Source organism: Microcaecilia unicolor, chromosome 5 (assembly GCF_901765095.1).
Source record: "Microcaecilia unicolor chromosome 5, aMicUni1.1, whole genome shotgun sequence".
Taxonomy (NCBI): Eukaryota; Metazoa; Chordata; class Amphibia; order Gymnophiona; family Siphonopidae; genus Microcaecilia; species Microcaecilia unicolor.
Window position 1 is genome coordinate 174,384,489 of NC_044035.1, and position 18,653 is coordinate 174,403,141.

The 18,653-nt window shown below is 49.9% G+C and overlaps 1 protein-coding gene across 1 annotated transcript in view; it reads left to right on the top strand.

The window, feature by feature from the left end:
• Nucleotides 1–18,653, top strand: part of HYDIN (HYDIN axonemal central pair apparatus protein) — a 2,443,906-nt gene that overhangs the window by 1,896,187 nt on the left and 529,066 nt on the right. The window contains exon 81 of the mRNA XM_030205004.1: nucleotides 8,083–8,200. Within this exon, the coding sequence (XP_030060864.1) occupies nucleotides 8,083–8,200 (118 nt within the window). The remainder of the gene's footprint in view (nucleotides 1–8,082; nucleotides 8,201–18,653) is intronic.

Consider the following 18,653-nt stretch of genomic DNA (forward strand, 5'->3'; position numbering starts at 1 on the left):
AGCTCATTTAGCACCAAGCCCTGCCCCCTAGATGATAAGGCTGACAAGCATGGGTCCCAAAGTTTCAAAAAGTGCACCTTTTGTCTATGTGAGCCCCTCGTCTCCTGAGCCTCCCAGACCATTACTTGGTGGGGTTGGTTGTGCCAGTGCCAATATGCTGGCAAGCCCCTCTGACAACCAAGATTGCAAGATGCATTTCCCTGCCAGTAAATAAGCTTTCCGAAGCAGCAACATATGCTGTGCTGCCCGTCCCACTCCTGGGCCAGAATTATCTAACACTAATATGTCCGGGGTACACGCCAGCGGTCGTTGAGTTAAACTGGAGAGATATCTAATGATTTGCTTCCAAAACCATTGAATCTTTTCACACCCCCAAAAAGCATGATAGTATGTATTATCTGATAGCTTACATTTAGAGCACACCGCTGAGGGCAGTTTACCCGCACGAGCCATCTGCACCTGAGTGAAATAGGCTCTATGCAAGATCCGAAAGTAGCACTCTCTATAACGTGCACTACTTGTAAGTCTCAGTATACTTTTAATCAACGCCAGCACATCCCAAGTGCCCAGCGTCAAACCCATGTCATGTTCCCAGCGAAGACGAATCACTTTCAAATCCCTAGGTCCCTCCAAAGCCCACAGCACCTTATGTATTCCTGAAATGGATCTGGCGTGTTCTGAAATAGCGTCAAAAGAGTCATGTACCCGCGCACCCATACCACTCTGCAACGCTTCTTTACAAAGCAATTGCTTGTAGTGCTTAAGTTGACAATAAGCGAATTCATCCCCCCATTGTATTCCCACTTGTCCTTTCAGTGCCTCCAAGGATTTGAGCACTCCCCCCCCCCCCCCCCCCCCGGTTCCAAAACGTTATCCAAACAAGTGATCACCCAACGGCCCCAGATCGAAAAGGTCTTATTATCAAGACTCGGGGTGAATGACGGTATCAACTTGGTAACACGTGGGTTCCCCCAAAGATTCCTCACCAAAGAGCACCAAGCCTCCCTCAAAGGCCTCAACAGTACTGAGGAATGCAACTCGGCAGGTAACAGCGAGCGCTCCACATGCAGTAAAGAAATCAAATTATATGGCACAAAGAACTCGTGCTTCAACTGCAGAGGAGTATAACAGCTTTGAGAGTACACCCAGTCCCGAACGTTGCGTAACAGACAGGCCAAGTTATACAAGTGCAGGTTTGGTAACCCCATCCCCCCCTGCACCCAATTGCCTAGTAAAAACTGATAACACATTTTAGGCTTCTTCTTTGCCCAACAAAATCTACTGACCTATCGGTTGAAACGACGTACATCTTTGTTCAGTGGCAAGTTTTGTAATAAATATAGCCACCGAGGCAATTAACCATACGTATTAAGCTTATCCGTCCTGTAAGAGGCAATGGTAAGAATTGCCAGCTGTCTAATTGCAGTTTCATTTGTTGCATCATCCTGCTGACATTAACGTCATAAAGAGCTGACAGCTGAGGCGTGAGAAGAATCCGCAAATACACAAAGGAATTGCTTGCCCATTTCAGTGTAAAGGTCCCTACCCATTGCTGCTCAATTTCAATTTTAGATGCTAAAACCTCCGATTTATCAAGGTTTAAACGAAAGCCTGCAAAGTCACCGTACTCCACAAAGTTCTCTAACAAAGCCATGAGAGAGGCCTGGGGTCCCGTTAAGATCACTAAAAGATCATCTGCAAAAGCTACTTTAAATTCCTCCGCTTCAAAGTTTATCCCCTGTATATCTGGGTTTGAGTAAATATCTCATATAAACGGATCCAGGGATAAAATAAATAAAAGAAGCGATAGAGGACAACCCTGGCAGGTACCTCTGCCAATCGCAAACTCTTCCGACAAATGACCGTTTACCATGACTCTCGCCCTAACTGCTGCTTTGAACCAACCACCAAAGCCATACGCTGCAAAGGTATCGAATAAGAAATCCCAGGACACCTGGTAAAATGCCTGTTCGGTGCCAAAACTAATCAACAGCGCCGGCAACTCCTTAGTAACAACCTCTAGAGCTGTCAAGATTCTTCTAATATTTTTGCACACCGAGTGACCCTGCACAAATCCCACCTGTGGCTCATGTATTAGTGAAGGCAAGACTCGGCCTAACCGATTTGCCAAATTTTTGCAAACATCTTTACTTGGTGATTTATGAGCGAAATAGGTCTATATGATTCTGGTAATACATGGTCTCTACCCAGTTTGGGTAGCACTATGATTTTAGCCAAATTTAAGTGGTCGGATATCTTACCAGCCTCTACCCATGTGTTAAACAAGACAGTCAAGGGATCAACTATAGTTTCATTCAATATCTTATAAAATTCAGCCCTTAAGCCGTCTGGCCCAGGAGCCTTACCCAAAACATTGATCGCCCATTGAAGTTCTTCTGAGTGAACGGGAGAATTTAATAGTTCTTGATCTGCAGAAGACAAACGAGGCAATTCAATCCCATCCAGGTAAAGCTGCCCCAGCAATACATCATTGGATGTTGGAGTGTACAAGGCCTGATAGAAATCCCTTAAAACCCCACAGATTTCCTTGTCAGAACTTACTGTCTGACCCAATTTATTCTTGATGGTAAGAACAGATCTTGACAACTGACGCTGCAAGGATATCAATTGGTGTTCCATCCGCAGGATTTCTTTGTCTTTTGTCTTTTTTAGGTAACTCACAAAACTAATGGTTTCTCCACGCATTACAGCCTTAGCTGCCTCCCAGTATATTATTGAATCATGCTCACTACTTTGATTGAAACCTTTATACTCCCTCCAGCAACCCAGCAATTTATCCCTTTACTGTGCGTTCTTATACAAGAAAGAGGGAAACGCCCAAGGCCGAGCCCCAGTTACCCCTCCCTGCGGATGCCAGTCCAGCCAAACGGCTGCGTGATCGGAAATAACATAAGGACCAATCTGAGCCTCCACTAGCAACGAAAACAAAGACCTTGAGGCTAATATGTAGTCAATAGGGGACTGAGTCCCATGCGCCCGGGACAGATGGGTATAATCCTTGTCCAAAGGGTGTAAAACACGCCAAACGTCCAGGAGGTCCGGCTGTTCACAAAGTTTAGGCAATCCCCTAGTAAGCCAGAATTTCAGGTAAGACGAGGGGCTAGACTTATCAAGCTCTGAGTCCCATGCTGTGTTAGTCGTCCCCCACCCCCCCCAATATCAAAGGCACATTTGGAGCATTCACGAGGTGCTGTATTAAACGTTTATAAAAAGAGCCATTCCATTGCTTGGGTGCGTAAATACTGCCCACCAACACATGCTGCCTTGCCACCAAAGCCTGACAAAAAATGAAACGGCCCTCGGGGTCCCTTTTAATATTTTGTATTTGATTGGTTATTCCTTTCCTAAACAAGATAGCTACCCCACCTTTTTTCCCACTGCTGGGGAGCCTATGCATTCCCCTACCCTCCACTGGGCCAATTTATCTTGTTCCCGTTCAGTCAGATGCGTCTCCTGCAATAGGGCTATATCATGTGCTGCAAACTTTTTGATCATTTTATGGGAGAAGAAATACCCACAACGTTCCAGGTAACCACCTTCACCATAGCAGAAGTTTTAAGGACAAAGTCAGCTGTTCTCTGATCAAAAAGCTACAAGGAGACCGCCCCAGCCCAAGTCCCCCTCAATATCCTTCACCTCAGCCCTATGATTTTGATTAGGATCGACCTTTGTTATTACAGTCAGAAGGCAATTATAACCACACCCCCCAGTTTGTGCATTCCCCTTCATGCTAAGGACTATCCCCATTCTCCCTACCCCCCCCCAAGCCCTCCCTCTCCCCATCCCCAAAATCCCAGATATAACGTTCCCCATGGAACTAGTCACTCTTCAACACCTCCCTCCCCACTAAACCCTCCTATCCTCAAAGGTGCCATCCCATTTGCATTCATCCTACTTCACGTGAAAAAATAAAAACCCACCCCACACGGATACTCTCCACCCCGCTCCGTACAGCGGACACCAGGCAGTTAGCAATGCCACCAATTCGAGTATAACATTTTTAATGCAAGGATTTACAACAAATGAAACTAATGCTAACATGTCAGGTTCTCAGCAGCTGTTGCCCCTTTATCACAACTCCCCTTCATCCTCACTCCGAGCCTCAACAAGAAGAAAAAAAAAAATCCACATAAGCATTCCCCACCCCATTTTGCCTAGCTGACACTAACAATAAGAACATGTCAGCTTCTCGGCAACTGTTGCCCCAGCTCCCTTTCATACTCGCATCAAACCCTTAAAAAAACAAAAAAACATTCACTCGCACCCACTACTCAATCTCTCCGCACCAAAACATTGCTTAAGTAATGTATACAGTCATATATTTACTGTCAAATGATTCCACGCTAGGCCCCTGGCTCATGCCGCAGGCAGCTGCACCACAAAACACACTTTCAAGGAAATTTCCAACAGCTACCAGTAGCCCTGCTCTTCGTAGCAGCATGTGGTATTGCCCAACCAAACTAGGACACTTTAAGCAAAGGACCTCAGTCAATGAGAAGGCCCAATGAGAAGGCCCTGCCGACTAGCAGGGCCAAAGTCCATGTGAATTTATATATGTCGTCCACAGTCCCTGATAGGCAAAGTCAGCTTTCTGGGCCTGGACCCTCCTGTTCTTGGGTAGGTAATTGCTGTAGAAAAATCTGGGCCTCCAACGCAGATACAAAAAAGGTTGTCTGGCCTTGATGTATCACACGTAGCTTAGCCGGGTATAACAAGGTAAATTTCACCCTCCGGGTTGTATAGCTGAGAACAAGTGGGCGAAAATGCCCGATGTTGTGCCGCAACGGCGGCTGAGTAGTCCTGGAAACATAGAACTTTTAGACTTTCATGTTTCAGATTTCTTCCACCTCGGAGCGCTTGCAATATGGCCGCTTTATGTACAAAATTTAGAAGGCGGCAAATCACTACTGTGGGCCTGTTCGACCCCCTCTGACGGAGGCCTATCCTGTGGGCTCTCTCCACCAACAGCGGGCCACCATGTGCTGGCATCGGGAGCTGCTGCGACAGACATCGCTCCAGGAACCCCCGGAGATCCTTTTCCTCCACGGATTCCAGGAGGCCGACAAAGCGCAGATTGTTCATGCGTGATCTATTTTCTAAGTCTTCTAATTTTTCTTCGTAAGCTGCTATGGTTTTCTGCAGTTTTGCTTGCAGGTCCTCCGCTTTGGTCATTCTGTCCTCTAGTTCCCCTGTGTGCTGGCGGTACGCCGCCAAGTTTGTTACGATACGATCTAAGTTTCCCTGTAGCTGCTCCAATTTGGGGTCTATAGGGCTCAAACGTGTATCCAGGATGATTTTCCAACACTTCGATCACCTCTGTTGTTATTTCTGCCTCCCACGCGGAGCTGACGGTGGAGCTCGATGGGCTGGTCGGCGCCGCCATTTTGTCTGCGCTCGGTTTCTGCTTTTCTTTCTCTTTGCGAAGGCTTTTCATTGCCATTGTTTGCCCCTCTCCCGATCTAAAATATGCTGCTGTCTTTCAATCGGCCGAGTTACTCCCTGAGGCTGAAAATCCAGGGGATTTAGCACAACAATAATGGGTTTTGTGGCGAGGTGGCAGGAGCAGTGCTTTTTAGCTGCTGTTCCTGTACATAGCGTCACGTGACTCTCCAAGAGAGATTTTATACATTTTACCAATATATGGAAGCCTGACCTCTAGCAGTAATATCATAGCATTACTGCTAGAGTTCTCGGGGGCCATTTTGGATCCTGGAGACTCACAAGGCAGGAGCAAGTGGGCATTGCTCCCATCTCACTAGACACCCAGTAAGTCCAGGGACTGTGTTGGGAGGATGGGGGGCAGGTGGCTTGTGGCCCCAGGCCAATTTTGTGGGCCTGAATCCCTGGGGAGGGAAGGCTGCCATGTGTTGGGCATGTGCCTCCACATGGGTACCTCCAGGGAGGGGGGTCTGCTCTTGTCGGGATGGGAGCTGTTAGTGCTGTGAAGGGGGCTGGTCACATTGGGGGGAAGGGGTAGGGTGTGCAAAAGGTGGGGGAGCTCTGAAACCTCGGGATTTAGAGCTGTTTCTGAAGCAGACACTTAGCTCTGCCTTGGAGCAGGTCTAAATTTCGACGTCTGGGTTTTCCACTGCAGACAGAGATGCTCTGTGTGAGATAGGAAATGCATGTCTGTACTGTTGTCCTGCCCAGCTACTCCCTCTTCCCTGCCTTTCCCACACCCCCTTGCCATCTAGATATAGTGATCCTCCACACATCTGAATGACACCTGTTTTGAAATGGCATTTAAGTGTCTGGACATCTCTAGAGTGTTAAAGGCCTCCAATCAGATTTGTGGATGTAGATGACGGCAGAAGAAGACCTGCACGGTCCATCCAGTCTGCCCAACAAGATAAACTCACATGTGCTACTTTTTGTGTATACCTTACCTTGTTTTGTACCTGTCCTTTTCAGGGCACAGACCGTGTAAGTCTGCCCAGCACTATCCCCGCCTCCTAACCACCAGCCCAGCCTCCCACCACCGGTTCTGGCACAGACTGTATAAGTCTGCCCAGCACTATCCCCGCCTCCCAACCACCAGTTCCGCCTCCCACCACCGGCTCTGGCACAGACCGTATAAGTCTGCCCAGCACCATCCCCGCCTCCCGCCACCGGCTCTACCACCCAATCTCAGCTAAGCTCCTTAGGATCCATTCCTTCTGAACAGGATTCCTTTATGTTTATCCCATGCATGTTTGAATTCCGTTACTGTTTTCGTTTCCACCACCTCCCGCGGGAGGGCATTCCAAGCATCCACTACTCTCTCCGTGAAAAAATACTTCCTGACATTTTTCTTGAGTCTGCCCCCCTTCAATCTCATTTCATGTCCTCTCATTCTACCGCCTTCGCATCTCCGGAAAAGGTTCATTTGCAGATTAATACCTTTCAAATATTTGAACGTCTGTATCATATCACCCCTGTTTCTCCTTTCTTCCAGAGGATACATGTTCAGGTCAGCAAGTCTCTCCTCATACGTCTTGTAACGCAAATCCCATACCATATCTAAAATAACCATCAAAGCTTATGGAGCAGTGGAGTACCAAGGGGGGGCGGTGGGGGCGGTCCGCCCCGGGTGCACGCCGCTGGGGGGTGCCACAGCACGCGCCTACTCCGAGTTCGCTAAACTTCGTCGCTCATTCACTGCAGCTCCCTCTGCCCCGGAACAGGTTACTTCCTGCTCCGGGGCAGAGGGAGCTGCAGCGAAACAAAGATTAGTGAACTCGGAGCAGGGGCGCGCCGTGGCCCCCCCCCCCCAGCGGCGTGCACCCGGGGGGTGTCATTTCGCTGGAGGGGGGAAGGTGTCATTTAGCGGGGGGGGGGGGGGGAGGCGCGCTGCACCCGGGGGGGGGGGGGGTGCATCGGCGCTCCGCCCCGGGTGCCATCCAGGCCAGGAACGCCACTGTTATGGAGACAGACTTAAAGATCTCAATATGTATAAATTTGGAAGAAAGGCTGGAGAGGGGTGCTATGATAGAGACTTTTAAATTCTTCTGTGGCAATTAATTCATAGGAAGCGAGTTTTTCAATTGAAAGGAAGCTCCGGAATGAGGGGACATAGGATGAAGGTGAAAGGGAGCAGACTCAGAAGTAACCTAAGGAAATACTTCTTTACAGAAAGGGTGGTAAATGTGTAGAATGGCTTTCCAGTGGAGGTGGTGCAGACAAAAACTGTATCTGAATTCAAGAAAACTTGGGCCTACACAGGATCTCTAAGGAAGGAAGAGGAAGGGATGGATTGATGGTATAGATGGGAAGAATGAATAGGCCATATGGTCTTGTCTTCATTTTTCTGTTTCTATACAAATGGCTCAAACTCTTTATTCCAAAAATAATATAATCTATTGATATTCAAATACAATCTTATGATATATACTTAAAAATGTGGGTACAGATATGTTACAAAGATAGTATATGATAACACTTCTCATACCTATTAATGCATAGTAAAAACTACATATCTATGTTGTATGTAATTGCCTTTTGGAAAGTTATTAATCAGTTATATTCATTTCAGTGATCCAAGGCCTAGATTTGATTGATATAGCAATATATTTCATTTTCCAGTGCTCCTCCTACCTTAAAGCGCATTTCATCACGTGAAGGGTCAAGCTCCAGCAAATCTGTTCAACCTGGCAAAGGCAAGCGTGGTGAAATACAGAAGGATTCAAATGTATTTGCTCAGGTATGTATAGAATTCTGATTTTACATTTAATGCAGTTTTGTTAAGAAAGTTTAACCTGTCTGCCCTTAATATTAATCATTTTTATATAATGCACACTATTACTTTCTTCATAATTTAAATTTTGGGAAGGCCATTTTCAAAAGGTATTTACCACAGAAAAATAGGCTGAATGAAAAATATCCTTCTTAGATAAAAGACAAGTGTGTGCCCAAGATTCACAGCACATGCACATTTATTATATTAAAAAGAGATGTCCCTGAAAGCATGTTTCCATATAGACCAGTCCAGATTGGATGGATGGCCCTCAGAAATACCTAGAGAAGCATAGGTCCTTTTCCTCTACTTTGCATTTTCTCTCTCTCCCCCCACTTCCCCCTTTCCTTCTTTCTTGCTTTAAATGAGAGAGAGAGAGAGAGAGAGTTTCTCCCCACTTCCCTCTTTCTTGCTTTAAATGAGAGAGAGAGAGATGCTGAATTAAGGCAGGATTTGCCTAGGATCAAGTTGTAGTTTGGGTATTGAAGGGATAGCCAGCTGGGCAGGGATGTCTAATATCGCATTGGGCTCTGAGGAAGGAGAGATTTTCCTTGTCAGTTGGTAGCAGTCAACTGCAGCCAGGAAGAGAGAGAAATAAATTGTAATAGTAACGTGGAGAGGCATAATCGAACGGGGCCGGCCATCTATAAGGGCGACCATCTATAATGACGGCCCCGTAAAGCGGCGTACCCGACAGTGGCGTAGCCAGACCTAACATTTTGGGTGGGCCCAGAGCTAATATGGGTGGGCACTGTGTATCAGGGCCGCCGAGAGACTGGGCCAGGCCCGGGACAAGGCCATACCCGGGCCCCCCCCCCCCCCCCCTGAGGTCGCCGCCACTCCCCCTCCACCGGGCCGAGCCCCTGCATTGAAATCACAGCGCCTCTCACCTCCATGTGAAAGCGCTGCAGGCAGCAGCAGATCGCCTCCCTCCTTCGGGCCTCCTTCCCTCCCTGTGTCCCGCTCTCTTCTGACATAACTTCCGTGAGAGCGGGACACAGAGAGGGAAGGAAGCCCGAAGGGAGGCGATCTGCTGCTGCCTGCAGTGCTTTCACATAGAGGTGAGAGGCGCTGTGATTTCAATGCAGGGGGCCCGGCCCAGTGGCAGACAGTCAACGACGGACAGGGCCAGTCTTAGCAACTGTAAGGAGCTGTGCAGACCAGTTCGCTGGGGCCCACCCACCCCCGCTCCAGTATACCCAAAATGACAAAAAACAAATTAGCATACAGATTCTGCATGCAGCACAATACCAGAAAAACAGAACATTGCTATACATTGCAAAATAAGACAGCAGATGTAAATTCTCAAATTGGACATATTCCAAACATTAAAGTGAAATAAAATGATTTTTTTCTACCTTTGTTGTCTTGTGACTGTTTTTCAGATCATGTTGGTCCCAGTCTCTGATTCTGCTGCTCTCTTTCTGCTCCCTTAACTCCACTTTCAGAGTTTCCTTTCCATTTATTTCTTTACTTTCCTCCTTTCTTCTTCATTTCTTGCCCTACATCCATAGGTAAAAGCTGGGTCCTCCGCGGACTTGACTGGAAGAGGTATAGAGTGGATCCAGCTTTTGCCTATTTTCTCCAGTCATGTGCAGTTTTTCTCCTCTTTTCCCTTTCCCTCATCTCCATCAGGATGCATCTCCTTCCTCTCTCTCCTCCATCCATGTCCAGCATTTATTCTGTCTCTCCTCCCCGCCATCCATGTTCGTCTCATGTCCTCTCTTCCCTGCCCTCCATCTATATCCAGCATTTCAACTCTCCCCTCTCCTCCATCTGTAGCCAGAATTTCTCCTCTCCCCTCCATCCATGTGCATCTCCTTCCTGTCTTCCCTCTCTCCCATCCATGTCCAGCAATTCTCCTCTGCCCTCCCCTCCCATCTATGTCCAGTGATTCTCCTTTGCCCCATCTTCCCCTCTCATTCACATCCAGTGATTTTCCTCTGTCCCCTGCCCTCTCCTCCATCCATGTGCATCTCCTTCCTGTCTTCCCTCTCTCCCATCCATGTCCAGCAATTCTCCTCTGCCCTCCCCTCCCATCTATGTCCAGTGATTCTCCTTTGCCCCATCCTCCCCTCTCATTCACATCCAGTGATTTTCCTCTGTCCCCTGCCCTCTCCTCTCTCTCCCCTCCATCCATGTGCATCTCCTTCCTGTCTTCCCTCACTTCCATCCATGTCCAGCATTTCTCCTACCCTCCCCATCATCCATAGCAACTATCCTCTCTCCCCTGCCCTCCCTACCCATCCCCTTTGCTCCCTGTCCTCCCTTCCCCTTCATGTCCAATGACTCGCCCCAGGCCCCAACTTACCCCCCCTTTTCACCCCCCCCCTCCGAGTTTCAGTTCCCAGCCCCAGCTGTGCCATCAGTTTTCCACCACAGCCCTCCTCTCCTTACAGCCGCCCTGCATTTAAAAAGTTGCAGCGGCGGCGAAAACGCAGGCTCGTCTCTCCTTTAAGCCCTTCCCCTTCTCTCTCAGCGTGCACTGTGCCGCCTTCGCGGAAGCCGGAAATTACATCAGTGCACGCTAAGAGAGAAGGGGAAGGGCTTAAAGGAGAGACGAGCCTGCGTTTTCGCCGCCGCTGCAACTTTTTAAATGCAGGGCGGCTGGAACTTGGAAAGAAGCTGAGACGCTAACGATGTGGCAGGGAGCGACAGGAAGTGCCGCGGGGCCCCTGGAGGCGCGAGGCCCTGTGCGACCGCTCCAGACGACGGAGGGCGGGTGGGACTTCAGGCGCCGGGCCCCCCTGGAGGCCCGGGCCCGGGGAATTTTGTCCCCCCTGTCCCCCCCTCTCGGCGGCCCTGCTGTGTATATAGATATGACTAGTGTTTCTTTCTACAAAATAATGCATTAGACTGCACTTGATGATGGATTTCTAAGTAGTATGCCTAGCATCAACATATGGAAAAACCAATATTTTAAAATATAGTTTACACTATCCCACATCTTAAACTTGACCAGGCGTAAGTCTACTATAATGACAAACATCTCAACACACATGACAGGATCCTACAGTATAATTTCAGACATGATATCCTTCAAACTTTGCTTCCCTACCCCTCCATCCAACCCTGTAGCCCGGCATCAGCCCTTCTCATCTCTACCCTACCCCCCCCCCCCCCCCCACCCATAGCTCAGCATCAGCCCTTCCCTTCCCCATCATCCATCCCATAGCTATGCCTTCCCCATTGAGGAAAAGAAAATTATTTGTTTAATAATTATTTTTGTATGCTCTTCGCTTTGTTTGACTGAATATTTCTTTGTATTTCAGTTTATTACTATGTTTCTGTTTAAATGCTAACTTTTCAAACTTAAAAACTTGTTTAAAATAATGTGCTCACTGTTAATGGTAAGATGTTCATGCTTTATTATAAAATAAACCACAATGGAAAACATTCACACTGAGTTCCATATCATCAAGCTGATCAATCCATAGACTGGTGGGTTGTGTCCATCTACCAGCAGGTGGAGATAGAGAGCAAACTTTTGCCTCCCTATATGTGGTCATGTGCTGCCGGAAACTCCCCAGTATGTTCTCTATCTCAGCAGGTGGTGGTCACACACAGCAGCAGCTCTGGCTAGGCCTCCAAGCCTAATTTTTAGGTTTTGTTGAGTGCCTGGGGTTGAGGGCTCTTTTGAGCAAGTGCAAACCTGGTGGTGCCAGGTCCCTCCTTTTCTCCCCCCTCCCGCTGGCTCCGTTAAAAAAAAAAAAAAAAAATTTTGAACGTCCTTAAAGGCGTTTATTTCGACGTTTATTTAAGCGTCTATTGCAGCTACTCACTGGGACACCAGGTCGTTACAACTCGGAGCGGACAGCAGGTAATTTTTACCTTTCTATAGCGGGCAGGGGGTTCCCCGATTCTTCTCCTCGTGGCTATGGCGTCGGAGGGCGAGGGCGCGAAGGGTCGCTCCCCGGGTCGCTTGAGCGCTTCTAGAGGGGATGCGGGGGTCTTCAAGCCTGATTCGCCCTTGTTGGGGGACAGTTTCGTGACCGATGAATGTCCCGGTCCTTCCTCCGGCGTAGCGGTTTTTCCCGCCATAAACGCCCATCCCCCGCTCCTCGCCTCCGCCATCTTGGCCGGCCACGCGGCTCGGACGGCTTCTTCTTGGGCCGCCCTTGAGGTTGGAGACATTAATGCCATGAACGCCCTTAATTTGGGCGACGGCACAGAAGCGGCTAAAGTTAAGAGCCGTTCTTCCCGCGCGGCTCCTTCGCGGAGTTTCGCGCCGGACGCCATTTTGGATGCGCAGCATGTCTCTCCCCCGCTGTTGCGAGCGCCGGTTGAGGGTGCGTCTAGGGCTGTTGCCCAGACTGCGGAAGTACACAGTCTGGGGGGTTTCTCCCCCGAGTTTGTTTTGCTGCTGCATCAGGCCTTCCTCATGCACAACGCTGCCCCTGCTCCCTCGTCTGGTAAAGAGGTTGAGGTTCCCAGAGGTAAACGCCCTCGGGTTGATTCCCAGGCCTTGGAGGAATTTGTCTCCTCCGATGTAGATGAGGGCAGCGTGTCTGAGGTCTCCCAACGGTCCTTTGCGGATTCCTTGGAGGAGACGGATCCCCGCTCGGATGGAGCGGATGACCCCTCTGCAGCGCGGCTTTTTAGCCCAGAGGATTTGCCCAACCTGTTATTACAGGCCATGGACACTTTGAAGATTTCCTCTCCGGAGGACGTCTCTCCCTCAGCCCCTGTTGGCTCTGCCATTATGCTGGGGACGAAGCGCCCGCCTAGAACCTTCCACGTGCATGATGCCATGCACACCTTAATTTCGGCTCAATGGGATGTCCCAGAAGCGAGCCTTAAAGTGGCTAGGGCTATGTCCCGCCTCTATCCTTTGGCTGTGAGTGATCGTGAGGCCTATCTGTGGCCTACCGTGGATTCTTTAATCACTGCGGTGACTAAGAAAACGGCGTTGCCGGTGGAAGGTGGCACAGCCCTAAAGGACGCCCAAGACAGAAGATTGGAGGCGGCCTTAAGGTCGTCCTTTGAGGCGGCTGCTTTAAATTTGCAGGCCTCAGTTTGCGGCTCCTATGTGGCCAGGGCGTGCCTGACTATGGTGCAGCGGGCTTCCCCCTCGGATCATTCCTTGAGGGCTGATTGGCCGGCCCTGGAATCGGGCTTAGCCTATTTGGCAGACTTGCTGTATGATGTCTTGAGGGCCTCAGCGAAAGGCATGGCTCAGACAATCTCTGCGCGGCGGTGGCTTTGGCTGAAACATTGGTCTGCTGACCACGCCTCTAAATCCCGCCTGGCTAGGTTGCCTTTTAAAGGCAAGCTGCTCTTTGGGGTCGAGCTGGACAAAATCGTGACCGATCTCGGCACGTCTAAGGGCAAGAAGTTACCAGAGGTCAGGGCTCGGGCTAGTACTCGTCCCGGTACCTTCAGAGGACGGTTGCAGGAAGCCCGTCGGTACCGCCCGGGCAAGTCGGGCTCTGCCCCCTCTTCCTTCAAGAGGAATTTCTCCCCCAAGCAGCATTCCTTTCGCAGAGACCGCCGTCCCGGAGGTGCTCCCTCCGGTCCTCCCCCAGGGTCTCGTACCCAATGACGGGGTCTTGGTCCACGCCCCAGTGCAGATTGGAGGACGGCTGTCCTCGTTTCTGGGCGAGTGGACCACAATAACTTCAGACGCGTGGGTGCTGGAAGTCATCAGAGACGGCTACAAGCTAGAATTCTGCCGACCCTTAAAAGTCGGGTTTGTACTCTCTCCCTGCAAGTCTCCGGTCAAAGCTGTGGCAGTGCAGCAGACCTTGGACAATCTGATCTGCCTGGGCGCGGTCGTTCCGGTGCCAGAAAGTCAGCTTGGCAAGGGGCGTTACTCCATTTACTTTGTGGTACCAAAGAAAGGAGGTTCTGTCCGGCCTATCCTCGACCTCAAAGGGGTCAATCGGGCCTTGAAAGTGCGGCACTTTCGCATGGAGACTCTCCGCTCTGTTATAGCGGCAGTGAAGGCAGGAGAGTTCCTGGCATCCTTGGACATCAAGGAAGCGTACCTGCATATTCCCATCTGGCCTCCTCATCAACGCTTTCTGCGTTTTGCAGTCCTGGGACGACACTTCCAGTTCAGAGCCCTCCCGTTCGGGTTGGCTACTGCTCCGCGGACCTTTTCCAAAGTAATGGTGGTCATCGCGGCCTTCCTACGAAAGGAAGGGGTACAAGTCCATCCTTATCTGGACGACTGGTTGATCCGAGCCCCCTCTTATGCAGAGTGCGGCAAAGCTGTGGACCGGGTAGTTGCTCTTTTGAGCTCCCTGGGATGGATCATCAACTGGGAGAAGAGCCAGCTGCGCCCGACTCAGTCCCTGGAGTACCTGGGAGTTCGATTCGACACCCAAGTGGGCAGAGTGTTCCTGCCAGACAATCGGATTGTCAAACTTCAGGCTCAGGTGGACCAGTTCCTAGTAGCCTCTCCCCTTCGGGCTTGGGACTATGTGCAGCTGTTGGGCTCTATGACGGCCACGATGGAAGTTGTGCCCTGGCCCAGGGCTCATATGAGACCGCTTCAACACTCTTTGCTGCAGCGCTGGACTCCGATGTCGGAGGATTATGCTGTGTGCCTTCCCTTGGACCCAGCAGCGCGCAAGGCGCTGAGCTGGTGGATGCAGACAGACAAGTTGTCTGCGGGAATGCCTCTGGTGACCCCAGAGTGGATTGTCGTCACGACGGACGCCTCGTTGTCGGGCTGGGGAGCCCACTGCTTGGGAAGGACAGCGCAGGGCTCTGGTCTCCTGCAGAGGCAAAGTGGTCTATCAACCTCCTGGAACTCAGAGCCATTCGGTTGGCGCTTTTGGAGTTCATCCCGGTACTGGTGTTGAAGCCTGTACGGGTCCTGTCGGACAATGCCACGGCTGTGGCCTATGTCAACCGCCAGGGAGGTACCAAGAGCGCCCCTCTAGCCAAGGAGGCTATGAATCTTTGCCAGTGGGCGGAAGTGAACCTGGAGCAGCTTTCAGCGGCCCACATTGCCGGAGTCATGAATGTCAAGGCGGACTTTCTCAGTCGCCATACCTTGGAGCCCGGAGAGTGGCAGCTATCTGCTCAGGCGTTCTTGGAAATCACGAAGCGCTGGGGCCAGCCGAGCCTAGATCTGATGGCGTCATCGGCCAATTGCCAAGTGCCGCGCTTTTTCAGCAGAGGACGGGACCCTCGATCCCTGGGAGTAGATGCTCTTCTCCAACAGTGGCCGACACAAGAGCTTCTCTATGTGTTCCCGCCCTGGCCCATGTTGGGCAGGGTGCTAGACCGGGTGGCAAAGCATCCCGGCAGGGTAATCCTGGTGGGTCCGGATTGGCCCAGGCGTCCCTGGTATGCGGACTTGATCAGGCTCTCAGTCGACGATCCTCTGCGGCTGTCAGTGGAGCAGGGCCTGTTACATCAGGGTCCCGTGGTGATGGAGGATCCCTCCCCCTTTGGTCTTACGGCCTGGCTATTGAGCGGCAGCGTCTGAGGAAGAAGGGCTTCTCAGACAAGGTCATCGCCACTATGCTGAGAGCGAGGAAACGCTCTACTTCTACTGCTTACGCCAGGGTTTGGCGTATCTTTGCAGCGTGGTGTGAAGCAGGCTCACTTTCTCCCTTCACTGCTCCAATTTCTTCAGTGTTGGCGTTCCTGCAAGAAGGTCTGGAGAAAGGCCTGTCGCTCAGTTCCCTTAAAGTCCAGGTAGCGGCTCTGGCTTGCTTCAGGGGCCGCCTGAAGGGTGCTTCCCTGGCTTCGCAGCCAGATGTGGTGCGCTTTCTCAAGGGAGTTAATCACCTGCGCCCTCCTCTGCACTCAGTGGTGCCTGCGTGGAATCTCAACCTGGTGCTAAGAGCATTGCAGAAGCCGCCTTTTGAACCCTTGTCAAGGGCATCTCTGAAAGACCTGACGTTGAAAGCAGTCTTTTTGGTGGCTATCACTTCAGCCAGAAGAGTTTCCGAGCTCCAGGCGCTCTCATGTCGAGAGCCTTTTCTGCAGTTCACTGAGGCAGGAGTGACTATTCGCACAGTGCCTTCCTTCCTGCCCAAGATTGTTTCTCGCTTCCATGTGAATCAGCAGCTCTGTCTCCCTTCCTTTCGTAGGGAGGACTACCCAGAGGAGTACTCTGCTCTTAAATATCTGGATGTGAGACGAGTCATCATCAGATACTTGGCAGTGACCAATGATTTCCGGAAATCGGATCATCTGTTTGTCCTGTTTGCAGGTCCTCGTAAGGGTCTGCAGGCTGCTAAGCCTACAGTGGCAAGATGGGTCAAGGAAGCCATTGCAGCGGCTTATGTGGCCGCGGGGAAGGTGCCGCCTATCCAGCTGAAGGCTCACTCCACGAGAGCTCAGGCGGCCTCGATGGCAGAGGCCGGATCCGTCTCCTTGGAAGAGATATGCAAGGCGGCAACTTGGGCTTCGGCTCATACATTCTCCAAGCATTACCGTTTGACTGTGGCTGCACGGGCGGAGGCCCGGTTTGGAGCTTCAGTGTTGAGGTCAGGGATTTCAATGTCCCGCCCTGGGTGAGTACTGCTTCGGTACATCCCACCAGTCTATGGATTGATCAGCTTGATGATATGGAAGGTAAAATTATGTATAATCATACCTGATAATTTTCTTTCCATTAATCATAGCTGATCAATCCATAGCCCCTCCCAGATATCTGTACTGTTTTTATTCTGGTTGCATTTCAGGTTCAAGTTTAGTCTTCAGTTACTTCAGAAAGACTTTGTGTTCAAGTTTTTTCACTTGGATTCTTCAAGAGTTAAGACGAGTTTGTGTTACAGTGAGCTGCTGCATTCCTCTCCCCTCCATTTTACGGGGCTGGATTGAGACTTAAAATTCTGCCGGCACTCCCTCCCGCTTCGTGCGGCTGTAGGGCAGCTTTGTACCCCTCCCGCTTCGGCGGTGTTAGGGTCAGTCAGCTCCTCCCGCGGTTGCGGTTGCAGGATAAGCCAGATCCCCCCGCATCGGCGGGTGTGGTGTCCTTCCCCCGCTCCGCGGGGATGAGCTGGACGGATTCCCCTCCCCCACTTGTGTGGGGATGAGCTGGGTTAATTCCCCTCCCCCGTTTCGGCGGTGGTGAGCTGGGCAGAGTGTCCCTTCGTGGGTGTAATTCTCTAAGTGCTGAGTCCTGCGGATGGAGCTTTGATATCGACATACTGAGGAGTTTCCGGCAGCACATGACCACATATAGGGAGGCAAAAGTTTGCTCTCTATCTCCACCTGCTGGTAGATGGACACAACCCACCAGTCTATGGATTGATCAGCTATGATTAATGGAAAGAAAATTATCAGGTATGATTATAAATAATTTTACCTTAGATACTGTTAACTTAATAATTAGCTCCTAGAGGAAAAAGTAGCAAGTCAGAAATATTAGTAAAGGGGATCATGAACCAGAATTTTCCTAGTTTCTAATCCAGACTTAACTAATAATTGACAGTGTGACCTTGGACAAGTCACAGTAACTGCTAGCTCAGCAACTTACTAGATAATAGATGCTATGGCAATAACATGACAAAATTTCTTTTAACTTACACAAATACCTGCAAAATTTACATTCTCTACACGAGGTGCAATCAACATTTATATCATATAATCAAAGGCTTACACAAAGGAAACCCCTCTTTAAATTAAAGGAATTAGGGAATATTATAATTAAATAATTATCAAAGGCTTTTCTACTATACTAAATTCAAGAATTCTAGATCTGGAAAATTCTATAATTACTACATTAATAACTGGAGCTCTAAAACATCTCATAGGCCTCCAATTAAGCAACGAATAAACCTGTAATATTACTAGCATAACTCAATCAAAGCAGCATTAGGAGGAATAAATATTTTTAGGACCTTAACCCAACTTCCCAACTAAGCTGATCAAATTTATAATGTAAGCAGACTTCAGAACAATTACTTCCTCCCCTTTTTTCTTTAATGAGTTTTAGCTCTTTTTTAATGCTTATTATATGTGAATTAGTCAGTCACTGGAACACAAATAAATTCTGGACCCAGTATATTTCTCCTACCCCTCAATACAAGGAAAGCAATAGGGAAGAACCTCAGTTCACGATTTCATTCCAGACTTCACAACAGTGAAGCGTTTGGTAAGCAGGAGCAGCTGATGACCAGACAGAGTGGGAGCTGGGCTTCCATCTCTCACCTGCGGAGCCAACTCTGCCTGAGGCTCTTCCTCCGGACAATCCTCGATCAGAACTTAGTTTGCTCTTGCCGAGTTTCCAGGCCACATCCTCCGGGCAGGGATTTCTGCTTGTTTAGTCTGCCACTTTGGGGAATTTTATGGGGCTTTTAAAATATCAGGGCAATGACGAGAGGAAGGGGTGCAAGGCCTCCGTCGGAGGGAAACCGTCTGGCAGTCAGGACTGTCACCCCTTCCCCCTAGTCTTCCAATCCCTTGAGTCACCAGCAGCTTCATCGAGAAAGCAGTACAAACACTGCTTTAG